At 50.3% G+C, this 14757-nt stretch overlaps 1 protein-coding gene and 1 long non-coding RNA gene across 3 annotated transcripts in view; one reads left to right on the forward strand and one right to left on the reverse strand.

Annotated features, from left to right (window-relative positions):
- PTGIS (prostaglandin I2 synthase) overlaps nt 1-8999 on the reverse strand; it is a 67821-nt gene extending 58822 nt beyond the window's left edge. The window contains exon 1 of one of the 2 annotated variants that reach the window (XM_005569323.5): nt 8860-8999. In XM_005569323.5, the coding sequence (XP_005569380.3) occupies nt 8860-8933 (74 nt within the window). In that variant the 5' untranslated portion in view covers nt 8934-8999. Of the gene's footprint in view, nt 1-8544 lie in introns of both variants that reach the window. The other variant, XM_045363101.3, reaches the window with a different exon arrangement.
- Nucleotides 8441-12852, forward strand: LOC141407937 (uncharacterized). Its single transcript, XR_012419534.1, has 2 exons — nt 8441-8603; nt 12113-12852. It is a non-coding gene; the product is annotated as an uncharacterized lncRNA (long non-coding RNA).
- Nucleotides 12853-14757: the final 1905 nt, after the last annotated feature.

A 14757-nucleotide genomic window follows, 5' to 3' on the forward strand; every position in this document is an offset into this window, starting at 1 on the left:
GGACTGGAGGAGGGGGAAATGGGGAGTGACTGCTAATGGGTACATGGTTTCTTTTAGGGGTGATGAAGATATTCTAGAATTAGATGACGGTGATGATTGCACAACCCGGTGGATATACTAGAAACCATTTAATTATCTACTTTTTTTTTTTTTTTAGATGGGGTCTCGGTCTGTCGCCAAGGCTGAAGTGCAATGGCACGATCTTGGCTCACTGCAACCTCCACCTCCCAGGTTCAAGCAATTCTCTGCCTCAGCCTCCTGAGTAGCTGGGATTACAGGTGCCCACCACCAAGCCTGGCTAATTTTTTGTATTTTTAGTAGAGACGGGGTTTCACCATCTTGGCCAGGCTGGTCTTGAACTCCTGACCTCGTGATCCACCCACGATCTCAGCCTCCCAAAGTGCTGGCATTACAGGTGTGAGCCACTGCACCCGGCCGAATTATACACTTCAAAAGGGTAGCTGGAGTGCAGTAGCATGATCATAGTTCACTATAACCTCAAACGTCTGGACTCACGCAATCCTCCAGCCTCAGCCTCCCAAGTAGCTGGCACTATAGGCACATGCCATCACACGTGACTTTTTTTTTCCTATTGTTTTTAGAGACAGGGTCTTGATGTGTTGCCTATGTTGATCTTGGGCTCAAGCACTCCCTGCTTGCCCTCCCATAGTGCTGGGATTACAGGCATGAGCCACTATGCCCAGTCCAAAAGGGTGAACTTAATGGGATATGAATTATATTCCATTAAAGAAAAAAGAAAGCAGAGTGGTGTGAGACAGTGAGGGGGGCCAGTTTACAGAAGGTGGTCAAGGAGGGCCTCCTCAGGAGATGCCATGTGAGCAAAGACTAGAAGGATGTAAAAGGAGTGCTCTGGGAGGGGCAGGGAGGACAGTGTTACAGGCAGAGGCAACAGCAAGTGCAAAGGCACTGTGGTGGGAGCATGCTCGCTGAGGTTTTCAAGACAGCAGGAGCCAGCACGGCTGGAGTGGCGAATGTGGAGGCGAGAGGTAGGCAATGATGCTGGAGATGACCTTGGGGACAATGAGGGCCAAGGCCAAGGTGAGAATCTGGCTCCTCTGCCATGTGGGACAGGGATCCACTGGAAGGTTTGAAGCAGGAGCCAGTAAGTGATGTGACCACACCTTTAAAGGGTCATACCAGAGAAAGACAAGAGGAAGGAAGGAGATGAGTCAGGGAACTACTGTGACCCCCCAGGACAGCAACATGGTGGAAGCAACGGCTATGGTCCCTGGGGAGCCAGACCTGACATCTGAGTCTCCCACTTTCAGCACAGGGGCTTTTGTTCCACACCCAGCAGTTCAGCAGCCACTTCTCTTCCTCCATTCCCCTTCCCTCTCTACCTCCCTCTGCCCCGTCTCCTGCTCCCACTTTCCCTCTACCTGGCTGCCCCCAATATAACCCAAAGGGTGGGACAGGTGGTAGACAGGAACAAATGGCCAGATTTGAGGGCCAAGGCTGGGAAAGATGGGAGCAGAACCAAAGACGAAATTTGAGGGCCTAGGAAGTGCCTCTCCCAACCATTCCCTCCTCTCCACAGCGCATCCGGGCTTCTCTAGTCAAAGAGGAGACTTGCAAATTTGAGCTCCATGAGTCTAAGGAGGTACAGGGCCTTTCCTTGCCCCTCATTTTCTTGTGAGCCCCTGGGCTAAGGCCACTTCTCCTGAAGCCTCCACGTGTCACGCTGCCCGAGTAGCCTTGGAATAACTGGCTCATGTCAGCCTCCTTCTAGCCCAGGTCAGAGCCTGGCAAACTGGACTCAGGAGCAGTCATTTTTCCATAAGAGGCAGGAGGACATGGTCATGATGAGCCCGAACTTTAGCACCATACTTCCTGGCTTCAAATCCCAGCCACGCTTCTTGCTGGCTGTGTGACTTAGCTTCTCCATGCCTCTCTTTCCTCGTCTATAAAATAGGAGCAACAATGCTACTGACAGCATCAGGCTGTGCCAAGAATGAGGGGAGTTACAGGGCACCTGGCACCTTGTAGCTGCGGGGCAGCTGAGAAGCAGGAGCAGTAAGATTCCTGGGCACCATTTACCTAGTGCCAACTACACATCAGGTGCTATACTTGGCATTTTCCAAACATTTCCTTGCTTGGAAATAATGGCTAACATTTAATGAACCCTGATGATGTGAGAGACACCACACTGAGGACTATCCCAGTGACTCAATGAATCCTCCCCTAACCTTATGAGGAAGCAATTATTACTGCCAGGCCCATTTTACAGAGGAGGAAACTGAGGTGCAGAGGGCTAAGTCCCATGCCAGAGGGCCCACCATAGAGGACTTGGGTTTCTAATCCAGGCAGGTCTGGCTGCAGTGACCCCCCTCTTGATACTACCCTGGTCCCCAGTCACCCTAAGTGGGCATTTTGCAGCGAGATTTCAGAGACCTCCTCAAATGCAGGCCCTGAAATTTTCTCCTAAATCATCTTTGCAGGTGGGAGCGGGCTTCCCTTCTCTGCCTTTCTCCCGGCTGTGGCCGGAGCTCCCCAGCGAGCCAGGTGTTATTCCTGGCAGCTTTCCTCTTTCCCCAGAAAAGTTCCAAGGAGGCGTGGACAAAGGCAGGAAGCCCGGAGCCCAGGCGCCTGACCCCTGACGCTGGCTCTTCCAGCCCCGGGCCCTCAATCCAACTCAGGCTGTGGCCACATTCCAGGGTGACTCAGCCTGTGGCCAGCGGGGGCGAAGGAGGCTGTTTTGGGGCCTGTGGGCTCTAGCCTCACCCACAGACACTCTCACTTTTTTAGGCACTGCCAGGCCCTGGCTAGCAGGGTGGTGGGCCCTGACCTTTCCGTCCCCGGCTCCTGCCCACACAGCCGGTTTCCTGCCCACTGTGGGTCAGATCCCAAGGCATCTTTTCTGACTCCCCACTGGAGCCCCATCATGTGGGTTCCTCAGAAAACTGCCCATTCCTCACTCACTGACCCCACGGCCACCCCTACCGCCTGCCCTGGATCTGTCTCCCACGTGACCCTTTGTGAATCATGCAGAGGAGTCAAGGATGGGATGTCACCCGCCTCCGTGCCCCCTGAGGTATCGCATCTTCACTAGATGGAAGAGCCATGAAGGGAGGACGTGTTGTTCACTCCAGCACTCAGAACAGAGCCTGGTCTGAATGAGTCATGTATGCAGTCAGTGTTCAATGGGCAGCACCTGCCTCCCAGGGTTGCTGAGAGGGTTAAGAAAGCCAATGCAGGTTGAGCGCCTGACACAGAGTCCGTCTTCTAGATTGTCCAGAGCAGAGGCTGGCATGGTTCATCTGCGCAATGTTGGGTAGACTGCCCAACTTCTCTGTTCAATCATTTCAACTTAATTCAGGGCCTTAAGCTCTGGGAGGATTTGATGGAGAACAAAAGGGTTGCTCCAGCTCAGCTGTTAAACAAAATTCTGTTTAACCTGCTTAACCCATTCTTCCCCCAGGGCCGCCAGGGTTTTCAGTCTGCCATTAACAGGGTTTTCCAGATGCTCTTCCATACCTGCCCCACACTGCTACCACTGTGCAGAAAAAGCACATGGCCTAGCCCTAGTTTTTATTTTCTGGCTTTTGAAATAGATACAAATTCACAGAATTATTTCTCAGCATAGGAAACAACAGAGAGGAAGTAGAGTGGTAACTAGAGTAGCTGCATGTTGGAGAGGCAACAGGGAGTAGTGGGGACTGTGGCAAGGTTTAGAGAGGGTGCTACCACTGAGTCCCAGGAAAGTATTGCTAGATCTTCCCATTCTTCACAAGAAGTTGGAAATCTAGATTTTTGTGTATGGAATCCCCCCATTTTCTCCTCTTGTCCCACACAGCACAAACCCAGCCCATCCAGGGCTGAATTCAGTCATGGACCACTGTTGGGTGACCTCTGGTCAGTGCATGTTAGAATGAGACAGATTTATTTGTGCCTATAAATTCTGCATCTTGCAAGGGCCCAGACCAGCCACTGGGCCACAGGGACCCTCACTTGATGCCACTATGCCTTCTGGACCCCTAGAAAAGGAGCCTCCCAACCAAGAGATCCCTCTCAATTCTCCCCGTTGTGGTCACACAAGCCCAAAGAAAGAGATGCAGTAGCCTGGTGACATGGCTGGGGCTTGAGAGACCACCTTCATGAGCCACCTCAAAGTACAGATAAACTGAGGCCTGGGAAGCAAGAAGAATGTTTCTGATACTCACAAGGCAAATCAATTAGCCTCAATGGACCCACAAGCCATACTCCTAACTCTCAGCTCACCACCCTCATGTTCACTGAATGGGGCTTGAAAATTCTCGCTGTGATTGCAGAAATTTGAATTTAAACTGGGAACTAGATGATATTAAGAATTATCTTTTTATATTCTCAGGCAAGAAAATAGAATTGTAGTTGTCATTTTTTATGCATTCTGAAATATTCAAGGGTGGAATATCATGACATCTAATTCTTTTTTTTTTTTTTTTTTTTTGAGATGGAGTCTTGCTCTGCTGCCCAGGCTGGAGTGCAGTGGCGCAATCTTGGCTCACTGCAAGCTCCGCCTCCTCGGTTCACGTCATTCTCCCACCTCAGCCTCCTGAGTAGCTGGGACTATAGGCTCCTGCCACCGCACCTGGCTGATTTTTGTATTTTTAGTAGAGACGGGGTTTCACCATGTTAGCCAGGATGGTCTTGATCTCCTGACCTCGTGATTGGCCCGCCTTGGCCTCCCAAAGCACTGGAATTACAGGCCTGAGCCACCACGCCTGGCCTACATCTAATATTTTTTAAACAATGTTAATGATTGTCAAATCAAGGTATCGGTACATGGGGGTTCTTACCGTATTCTTTTTCTGTTTCTGTATAGTTGAAATGTTTCCTAATTTAAAAGTTTTAAATTAAATTCCAGAGGTAAAGATGGAGTTGCTCACTCTCAGAAGCAGTGGTTTCTTACTGGGATAAGCATGAATGTTGGAGGGGCCTAGAGATGGAATATAATTTTTGTATGACTTTGGGAAAGTCACTTCGTCTTTTTAAACCTCCGCTGTATGATAAAGGTGGTGGAAATTACCTCAAGCCTTGGTCAGGATAAAGAAATGAGACGAGGGAGCTGCAGAGCCTTGCTTACTTCAACCCAAACTGGATCACCATTCACAAGGCATCAGGGTCACCCACTTGTTCCACTTGTTTGTCCTTCTTTAAGAATCTTTTGCTTATAGTTGCATCTCTTAGTATCTTAAGGTCACACAGTTCTAAGACTTTTAAGTGTTCAGATTACCAGTATAAAGTGTGGGAAGAATGAGAATTCATTCTTCCTGTGAATTAAAAATTCTTGCAAAGCCAGGCGCGATGGCTCACACCTGTAATTCTAGCACTTTGGGAGGCTGCGGTGGGAGGATCACTTGAGCTGAATCTGAGATCATCCCGGACAACATAGCAAGATGCCATCTCTACAAAATATTAAAAATTAACTGGGCATGATAGCACACACCTGTAGTCCCAGCTACTGAGGAGGCTAAGATGAGAGGATCACCTGAGCCCAGGAGTTCAAGGCTCCAGTAAGCTATAATTGTACACTGCACTCCAGTCTGGGCGATAGTGTGAGATCCCATCTCTAAAACTAAAAGCTAAAAATTCTTATAGCCCAGAGTTTTAATCCAGACAGATCTTGAGCAAGTTGCTTAGCCTTTCTGAGCCTGTTTCCTCCTCTGTAAAATAGAGATAACCAGAGTGTCCCTAGCTAAGCTGGAAGGAGAAAGTGAGATTAGGGATCTAAACTGGGGTCCCCAGGGTCCATGCACCTGCCCTCAAGCTGCCAGTGACCCTCATTCCCACACTTCTCCCCACTACCCACTGTTGACCCTTCCAAGGTGCCCACAGATATAAAAATCAAAGGCTCAGCAGGGCACAGTGGCTCACGCCTGTAATTCCAGCACCTTGGGAGGCCAAGGCGGGCTGATCACCTGAGGTCAGGAGTTCAAGACCAGCCTGGCTAACATGGCAAAACCCCGTTTCTACTAAAAATACAAAAAAAATAGCCGGGCATGGTGGCACGTGCCTGTAATCCCAGCTACTCGGGAGGCGAGGCAGGAGAATCACTTGAACCCGGTAGGCAGAAGTTGCAGTGGGCCGAGATCACACCATTGCACTCCAGCTTGGGCAACAAGAGCAAAACTCCATCTCAAAAATAAATAAATAAATAATAAATAAAAATTTTTAAAAACCAAAGGCTCATCCCCAAAGATAAATTTGCTCTTCAGATTGATAGTTAGCAAGAACTAGCCAAAATAATTTAAACTGGCATTTCTTCTAACCCAGCAACTCCACTGTTAGCTACTATGATCATCATCTCCATTTTAAAGATTGGGAAACGGAGGCAGAGAACAGTTACTCAACTTGACCACATTTCCACAGGCTGAGAATTTTCATAGGTCAAGAATGCCGGGCTGGACACGGTGTAGCTCACGCCTGTAATCCCAGCACTTTGGGAGGCTGAGACAGGCAAATCACTTGAGGTCAGGAGTTCAAGACCAGCGTGGCCAACGTGGCAAAACCCCTCTCTCTACTAATAATACGAAAATTAGCCAGGCATGGTGGTGTGCGCCTGTAATCCCAGCTACTCCGGAGGCCGAGGCAGGAGGATCAATTGAGCCTAGGAAGCAGAAGTTGCAGTGAGTGGAGGTCATGCCACTGTACTCCAGCCTGAGTGAGAACACAGTACATTGAAGTAGTAGAAACACTGGAAACAACCTAAGAGTCCATCAAAGGGACAAAAGAAAGCCAGACACAGTGGCTCACACCTGTAATCCCAGAACTTTGGGAGAGCCGAGGCAGGCGGATCACCTGAGGTCAGGAGTTCGAGACCAGCCTGGCCAACATGGAGAAACCCCGTCTTTACTAAAAATACAAAAATTAGCTGGGCATGGTGGCACATGCCTGTAATCCCAGCTACTGGGGAGGCTGAGGCAGGAGAATCGCTTGAACCCGGGAGGCGGAGGTTGCGGTGAGCCGAGATTGTGCCACTGCACTCCAGCCTGGGCAACAAGAGCAAAGCTCCATCTCAAAAGAAAAAAAGATCCCACAACTTATTCACATGATGGAAGACATTCTCACAGAGAGAATCAAAAGAATGGATTCGATCTCCATGTAGCAAAAAGATCTGCTTGTAGCAAAAAGAACAGATGTCAAAACTAAAATCTGGAGTGAAAAGAGCAAGCATCATAATGTCTGAAAACATTTCTATACAGTGTATTGAGAAAGCCTGACAATTCGGAAAAATAATTCATTTCTTCACTGAGACATTTATTCACTGTCTTTTCCTTTTCTTTTTTTAAGGCAAATGATTGACTACATAGTTGTAAAGATGTCTGGAGGTTGAAGAAAAATACAGTGAGCTTATTGTTTGAATATTTAACTAACATATTGTTTAAAAATCAAAAAGTTCCCAAGGTTTCCGGAATTTTCAGACACGAATGTAAACTAACTCTCTCTTACATGGCTCTGTATTAGCTACAAGCTCATGTCTGTGTATGTAAGAGTAATTTTTAAAACATCCGGGAGACTGAGCAGGTATGAAGACTAAAGTCAATGTGATAACTTGGGGCCAGATCCTGGAACAAAAGAGGACGGTAATGGGAAAAGTGATAAATCTCGTAAAGTTTGAAGTTTAGTTAAGAGTAATGGACCAGTGTTGGTTTTTAATTGCGACAAATGTCCCATAACAATATAAGATGTTAACAATAGAGCAAACCGGGTGAGAGAAATACAGGAACTTTTTGCACGATCTTTGCAACTTTCTGTAAATCCCAAACTAGTCTAAAACAAAAAGTATATATTTTTTAAATATGGAAGGTTCTACCCAGACTGAGCAACAGGAGCGGCCCAGAGAGGGAGAGAGGACTGGATTTCAGGAGCTGGGGGAGGGTTAAGGGGCTTCGGTCTTATCTATAACAGGATCAATATCTGTTTTAAGTCGAATATATTCAGCTATACCTTGTGCAATTCAAGTTAATTTAAAAAATATTTTATAAAAAGGAGAACTACAGCTATCTCCTTGATTCGAGGCTGTCTTTACTTTTTTTCCTAAATCACAGATGCTCAATGGAGCTGGGAAACCTTTGGGACCAGGAGGCTGTGACATCTGGCCTTGGCTCGGTTCTGTCCAGGCTGTGGGACCTCAGGGGAAGGTAGAGCCCTTCACAGGCCTCAGTGTCTCCCTGGCAAATGAAATTACTAAGCCCACCGGCCCCCCTCTTCCAGACACAGGCCTCAGTTTCTCCCTGGCAAATGAAATTACTAAGCCCACCGATCCCCCTCTTCCAGACAGGGAATCCGGGGAGGGTGATTCCAGGGCATGATCAGGACATCCCCCAGGGCTCTGCACTCCGCTGGCTCAACACTCCCATCTGTGTAATGGGTTGAGGAGCGAGGCTACCCCTACAGAACTGCGGAAAGCAAGGCAGGGTTTGACAGCGTGTGGGTGGGTGCCGGGTGCAGGCGGAGGCTGAAGAGTGGAGAGTGCTTCTTCCACCCGGGCCACGCCGAGGCTGTCCCCGCACCGCTCCCCGCCCACAAACCCTAGGTCCTCACCTGAAATCCCCTCCCAGGTCCCTGCCGTCGCGCTGAGGGCCAGACCCGGACTTGTTGAGGTGGGTGATTCGCCCCGGGGGACCTACCGGACCCCGGACCGTCCCACCTTACACCTTTTTGGCAGGGGCCGCACTGCCTGGCCCCCTCCCCCGGGTGCGGGGCCCCGGGACTCCCGCCTCCAAGGGTCTTGCCCTGCCCGGGATACTGGAGTGGGATTCGGGCCGGGCTGGCGGCGGGCTCCGGGACCCCTGGGCTGCAGCCCGGGCGGGAGCCGCCCCCTTTGTCTGGCGGGGCCGAGCGGAGCAGGACACTCACCGCGTGCGGCGGCGGCTCAGTAGCAGCAGCAGCAACAGAGCAGCCAGGAGGCCGAGCAGCGCGGCCCAAGTCATCGCGGGGCTCGCGGGGCTCGCGGGGCTGGCGGGGCTGGCGGGGCTGGCGGGGCTGGCGGGGTTGGCGGGGCTGGCGGCCTGGCCCACTCCCAGGTAAAGTTCCCCGCCCCCACCCGCCGCGCCCCTCCCACTCCGCCCACCCCGGCCCGCTTTGGGGCGGGATGGCGGGGCGGGGCGGGAGGATGGGGCCCTCCGAGGTCCGCAGGGGTCGGCCCAGGGCGCTCTGGGAGAACCCCTCTCCCCGCAGCTCAGGCCGGGATGGAAAATGTGGGAGGGAGGGGAGGGGAGGGGAAAGGGAGGAGGAGGGGGGCGGAGGAGATGTGGTGGGCTGGGGAGTGACCAAGGGGAAAGGAGATTGATGGGGGACGGAGGGGGGTGTGGTGGACTCAGGGGTGATGGAAGGGAGGGGAGAGAAAGAGGATGTACAGGAAGGAAGAAATTATATGTGGGGAGGGAAGAAGGATGGGGAAGATGAGAGAGGACTTTTGGGGAAGGGAAGGGGAGGGAATCTGGGAAGACGGAGGGGCGATGGGGAAATAGTGAAGGAGTATGGGGAGGAGGGGGCAGAGTAGGAGGAGAAAATGTGGTAGGAGGGGACGAACACGGAGGAGGAGTGTAAGGGGGTCAGGAGGAGCTTTCCCACCACATTCCACAGTCCACCTAGACAGAGGGCATCCCCCCAAGGCTCCTCCTCACGCCAACCCCGACCCCAGGCGTGCTGGAGATCTGGAGTTTTCCATTGTGTGGTCTGGGCTGGGAGGGTTGGGTGGATTATATCGCACCCTATAGTATCTTCAGTAACTACTGGGCGGGGGGTACAAGGGTGCCTCAGGGAGTCCCCTCATCCTCACCTGCTTTGGGGACAGATAGTGCCCGTGAAGTATGCACCCTCTACCTGGTGCATGTTAGGGCCTCCGGATGTGGTGGCCATTGTCGCCGCTACCTGGTGCTTCGGGTGCCAGCCCCCTGTGCCCGCGGCTCTGCAAGGTACCACCCCAGGGTGCTGATGAGAACTGGGGCTCCAGGCTAGAATGCCTGGGGGTCAATCCAGCCTTGCTCCACGCCCCTGCTCCACCATCCCCATTCCCACCCTGGGAAGCCTTGGGCAGGTAGCTCAACTTCTCTGAGCCCACCTTGCTATCTGGAAGCAGAGAGGGCAGAGTTGTGCTTACCTCTGGGGCTATTGTGAGGAAGTGATGAGAGCTTGACAATAAAAGGAATCGCAATCTGTTGAGTGCTTGGCACATGTAAGTTTTATGAAACCATGGGCTGAACCTGGAACTCAGACCCAGGAGGTCTGGTTCTAGTCCTGTATCTGCCCATTCAGTGCCTGGTGAGCTTAGGCACGTTTCATTCCACCTTCCCAGCAGAGCTCTGGAGAAGCTGTTGCTCCCCCTGGTCTCCTGGCTTCCATCCTTGTCAGTCAGAGTCCTGATAAGGCCCTTCAAGAACCAGCATGATCCGCCCCTCTCACCTTTACGTCCCTGACCCATGTCCCTGACTCTCTCCCTCACCCACTCTGCTTCAGCCACACTGATCTCCCCATCTTTCCCTAGAGGTCCCACTACAGGGCCTTTGCACGTGCTGTTCTCTTTGCTCGGAGCGTTCTTCGCACAGCCCGCTCTTTCCACCACGTCCCCAGTCCCTCTGTGTCTGCTCAGCTGTCACTGCAGAGAAGCCTTCTTTGGCCACCTGCTCTAAAGCAGTCATCCCCACCACATTATAGTGCCATAACCTGTTACTAATTTTTGTCTGTTTGTTTTTTTGATAGTTTTGTTTTGTTTTTTTTTTTTTTTTTTTTTTTTTGGCAGTACTTCACATGTCCTGCTATCATATTCAAGATTCATTTATTTGCCTGCTTAATGTCAGCTGTCAAGGCAGCTGGATGACCCCCTCGTGGCCTCGGCAGATTCAGAACAGCAAGAGGCAAAAGGAGTTTCCTGAACCTCTTGTTTATTTTTCCAGCTTATCTGCCAGAGAAGCCAACAATCCCAAAAAGGCTGCAGAATGGGCGCAGAGGATTTTCTCCAAATTTGGGGAGCTCCATAGGGCTGTCTGCTAGCAGTGGGGTTCCCAGCCGGGCTTGGCCAATCCTTAGCTTTGTGACCCCAGGCAGACTGCTCCACCTTCCCAAGCTGGGGTTCCTCGTTGACAGAATGGGGAAAAGAGAACCTCATGGAGTTGAGGTCAGGAACAAATGACCTAGTCCACAGGGCACACCTGTGTGAGTGCCTGTCACACCAGGAGCATCAGGGAAAGTTAACCACCATTAATGCTTAGACCAGTCCCGCTCCTCTTCATTATCTGTGATCAGGCTTGGTCTCAATTTTCTCATCTGAAAAATGGGAAGAACAGTTCCTTCCTCATGGGGCTGCTGTGATAACTGAATTAAATGAAAAGAGAATGAAATCACCCAGCACAGGGTCTGGTTTACAATAGGTGCTCAATAAATATTAGCTCTTCTACTCCTCGCACCTGGCTTCAGTGCAGACCAATTTCAATTCAGTACAAATTTCTCTCCCAGATACTCTCTTCCCTTCTCGAGCCATAGACAAAATCCTCCCAGGGAAGGAGAGGCAGCTGCTCACACACCAAAGGAAGATGAATGTGAGCCTCTGGCTCTCCCTGGATTTGTTCAGGAGTCGGCATGTATTTAGGAAGGTGGCCAGGCCCCCTTCCCAGAGAATGACCCGCCATGGATCTGAGCCGGTCCAGGAAATCCATGTTTGCTAGTGATTTGTCCTACCTTCCAGATATCTGTTGGAGGCTTCTAGAAAAATGTGTTTCCTTCATATTTGCCTTCTCTTCTGCTTTGGGGGCCATTGTGTGGGAAGGTGATTGGCTGGGGAGTTGAGGGGGGCTGTAGTGTTATGAGGGAAGGCCAAGAAAGCTGCAGAGCCTCAAACTAGAGCTGCAGAATCACCATCCCTGGAACCACCCCCCTCCCCGTAGATTTCTCATTTAATGAGCTAACCACGTGTCTGTGCTAAGACACCGTGAGTCAGATTTTTCTAATACTTGCAGCCAAAGACATTCCCAGCTGAGACGCCTTCTAGGTATGGCTGAGGGGAGGACCAGATGAGGTGATAATGCATCCAGGGCACCTCTGCAGGACTGGCCCATGTGAGAATTCAAAAATGTTGCTTTGTCTTATTATTTCTATTTTTCTTACTGTGTAGGTTTTCTGTGTTTATCAGGCTAATAGGACATCCAATCCTCTGGCTATGGCATCTTGGAGGAACAGGCAGGTCTTGAAAAATAGCAGAAATTCCAAATTCCCCTGCCCCGGGAGAACTGAAAGGACCCTGCTGAGGACAGAGCTGATACGGCCTCGGAATGAAGATGAGGGAAGATCATCCCAAGGAAGATCACCCCTCTAGCCCATGGCGAAAGGGCTGGAATACGCAAGGACTTGAAAAGCAAGTTTTGCTTTTCATCTAAACCTAAGCAAGTTGCTTCATCTGTGAACCTCAACTACTTTACTTTGTGCAATGGGCACGTTGCTGGTAGTGGTGATAGCAGGGAGCTACCCGCAGAGCTTCCAACTCTGGCATGTAAGCCTTCCTCTGGGGAAGGGAAGCTCATGTGTCAGCTGGACCCCCGGGCAAATTTATTCTCCCAGGGTCGAACATTCAGACATTTCCCTGTAGGAGCCTCAGTGTGTTCAGATGTTCACTGTCCAGTAGAAACAAGACATCTAGGCAACTCTCCCATCTCACCAAGCCTCTGTTCCCTTCCCTGGCCACTGTGGGGTTGTGAGAGTAATGTCAAGACCCAACCCAATTAGAACACAGGGAATTTTGCCTGGGAAAGGGAGGCCTTCTACCCTGCACCACTGCTTTCTGTCTTCCAAGGATCAACTCTGATTCACGTCTGCATCCTAAAAGCTACAAATAAACTGTGTCGGGAAAGGAAAATATGCGTATTGCCTTCCTCAAGGCTAAAAACCAGTCCCAACAGAGAGGGGCAGTTTTAAATTTTTTTATGTAACAATAGCTCTAACTTTAGTTGGTAACTTATGCCATTTGAAACACTTTCTCATAATAATTTATTTATTCCTCCCAAAGAACCTATCAAATGCATAGTATTATTATTCTGAATTCACAGATGGTGAAATCGAGGTCCAGAAAGAGTCAGTTCACCCAAGGTCCCATAGTACTTCCTTTGATAAGCTAGAGCACGGGAATTTGATGTCTTCTTAGGACAAACTAACTTACTCCCTGGTGCTGCAAACACACCCTGGGCCTTCCCACCTCCACACCTTTGCTCATGCTGTTTACCTGCCTGGAAGGCCTCTCTTTCTCCACCTCTTGGTTTTTCCAAATCTGTTATGAGCAGGTCCTCCAGGAGAGCCAAGATGAGAAGAGTTATACTAAAGGCTTATTGAGGGAGTGCCAGGGAGTAAAATGAAGAGGGAGCCAGAGGGGGCTGGGAGAAAAGGACAGAAAGAAGGAGGACAAATGGAAGGAAGGGACAGAGGAAAGAAGGGACCGTGGGCTGCAGTGCACTCTTAGAAAAGTCAAGGCTGGCCAGGCACAGTGGCTCATGTCTGTAATCCCAGCACTTTGGGAGGCTGAGGTGGGTGGATCACTTCAGGTCAGAAGTTCAAGACCAGCCTGGCCAACATGGTGAAAACCCTGTCTCTATTAAAAATACAAAAAATTAGCCAGGCATGGTGGCCGACACCTATAATCCCAGCTACTCGGGAGGCTGAGGCAGGAGAATTGCTTGAACCCAGGAGGCAGAGGTTGCAGGGTGCCGAGACCGCACCACTGCACTCCAGAGTGGGTGAAAGAGCGACTCTGTCTCAAAATAAAAAAAAAAAAAAGGAAAGGAAAAAAAGAAAGAAAGAAAGTTCAAGGCTAACAGGTTGTCCTTAGGCCTCCTGAGGAGCCTTATGTCTCCCAAGAACAAGCCTGCTTCCCCCAGTGATTGGCTAGGAGCAAACCCTGGGAAGCGTGGCATATCTGTCAATCAGGCTCCCCCAGGGGAGGTCTGAGAGCTGTGTTTTCATGGCTGCTGCAGCCACGAAAGGAAGCACAGCTGCCATCTAAAACTGGAACAATGCAAGAATAAATTCTTCCACTTATAGAAGCTAAGTGAGGTTGAGAGGTGGAGGGGAAGGAAAGACCCAAACTGCGACATTTCTGGTGTTTTTGTGCTGCTAAAGAGAGACTGGTAAACTCAAGTCTTCGAGCAAGTATTGCAAATGAATGGAGTGAGCCAGTCATATCAGGATGGCAACAGGGAGGGATGGGAACAGTAGAAAACTAGAGAGGGCTACCCCATCCAAAAGAAAGCAGCTTCTATCAGTTCCAGCCAACTAAAGCCATGCAGAAATACATGCCCAGTGTGGCCAGGTCTCCAGACTCAAGAGAAGCCAGAAATAATGGCTCTGATTATTTTAAAACACTGCATAGACCAACAGCACACACCTGCCCGCCGATTTTTAGGCGTGCAGTCTAGTTGTGCCAAGGGCCAGTGGTTTAAACATTTGGGGTATGCAAAATGGGTTTGGAGTTGGATGTTGAACAAAATTGTCCTGTAGAATTAGGGAAGGACAATAGAGTTTTAGGGGGCAGCCTGAAAGAGGGGGCAAAGACTAGGCCGACATGAGGGCAGACTGGGGGCCTGTCCCAGTGTGACATCCCCCCCATGGAATTAGGAGCCAATAAATGACCATTTCTACTGGTGACATGTCATCCTAAGTGTTTAGTTGTTTGCTGTCTTGGGCTGTGGAATAACAGCACACATACACCCATATACATACACACTCACACACACACACACTACTGTCACACACACACTCACATGTTGCCCCAGT

The sequence above is a fragment of the Macaca fascicularis genome, chromosome 10, assembly GCF_037993035.2.
Source record: "Macaca fascicularis isolate 582-1 chromosome 10, T2T-MFA8v1.1".
NCBI lineage: Eukaryota > Metazoa > Chordata > Mammalia > Primates > Cercopithecidae > Macaca > Macaca fascicularis.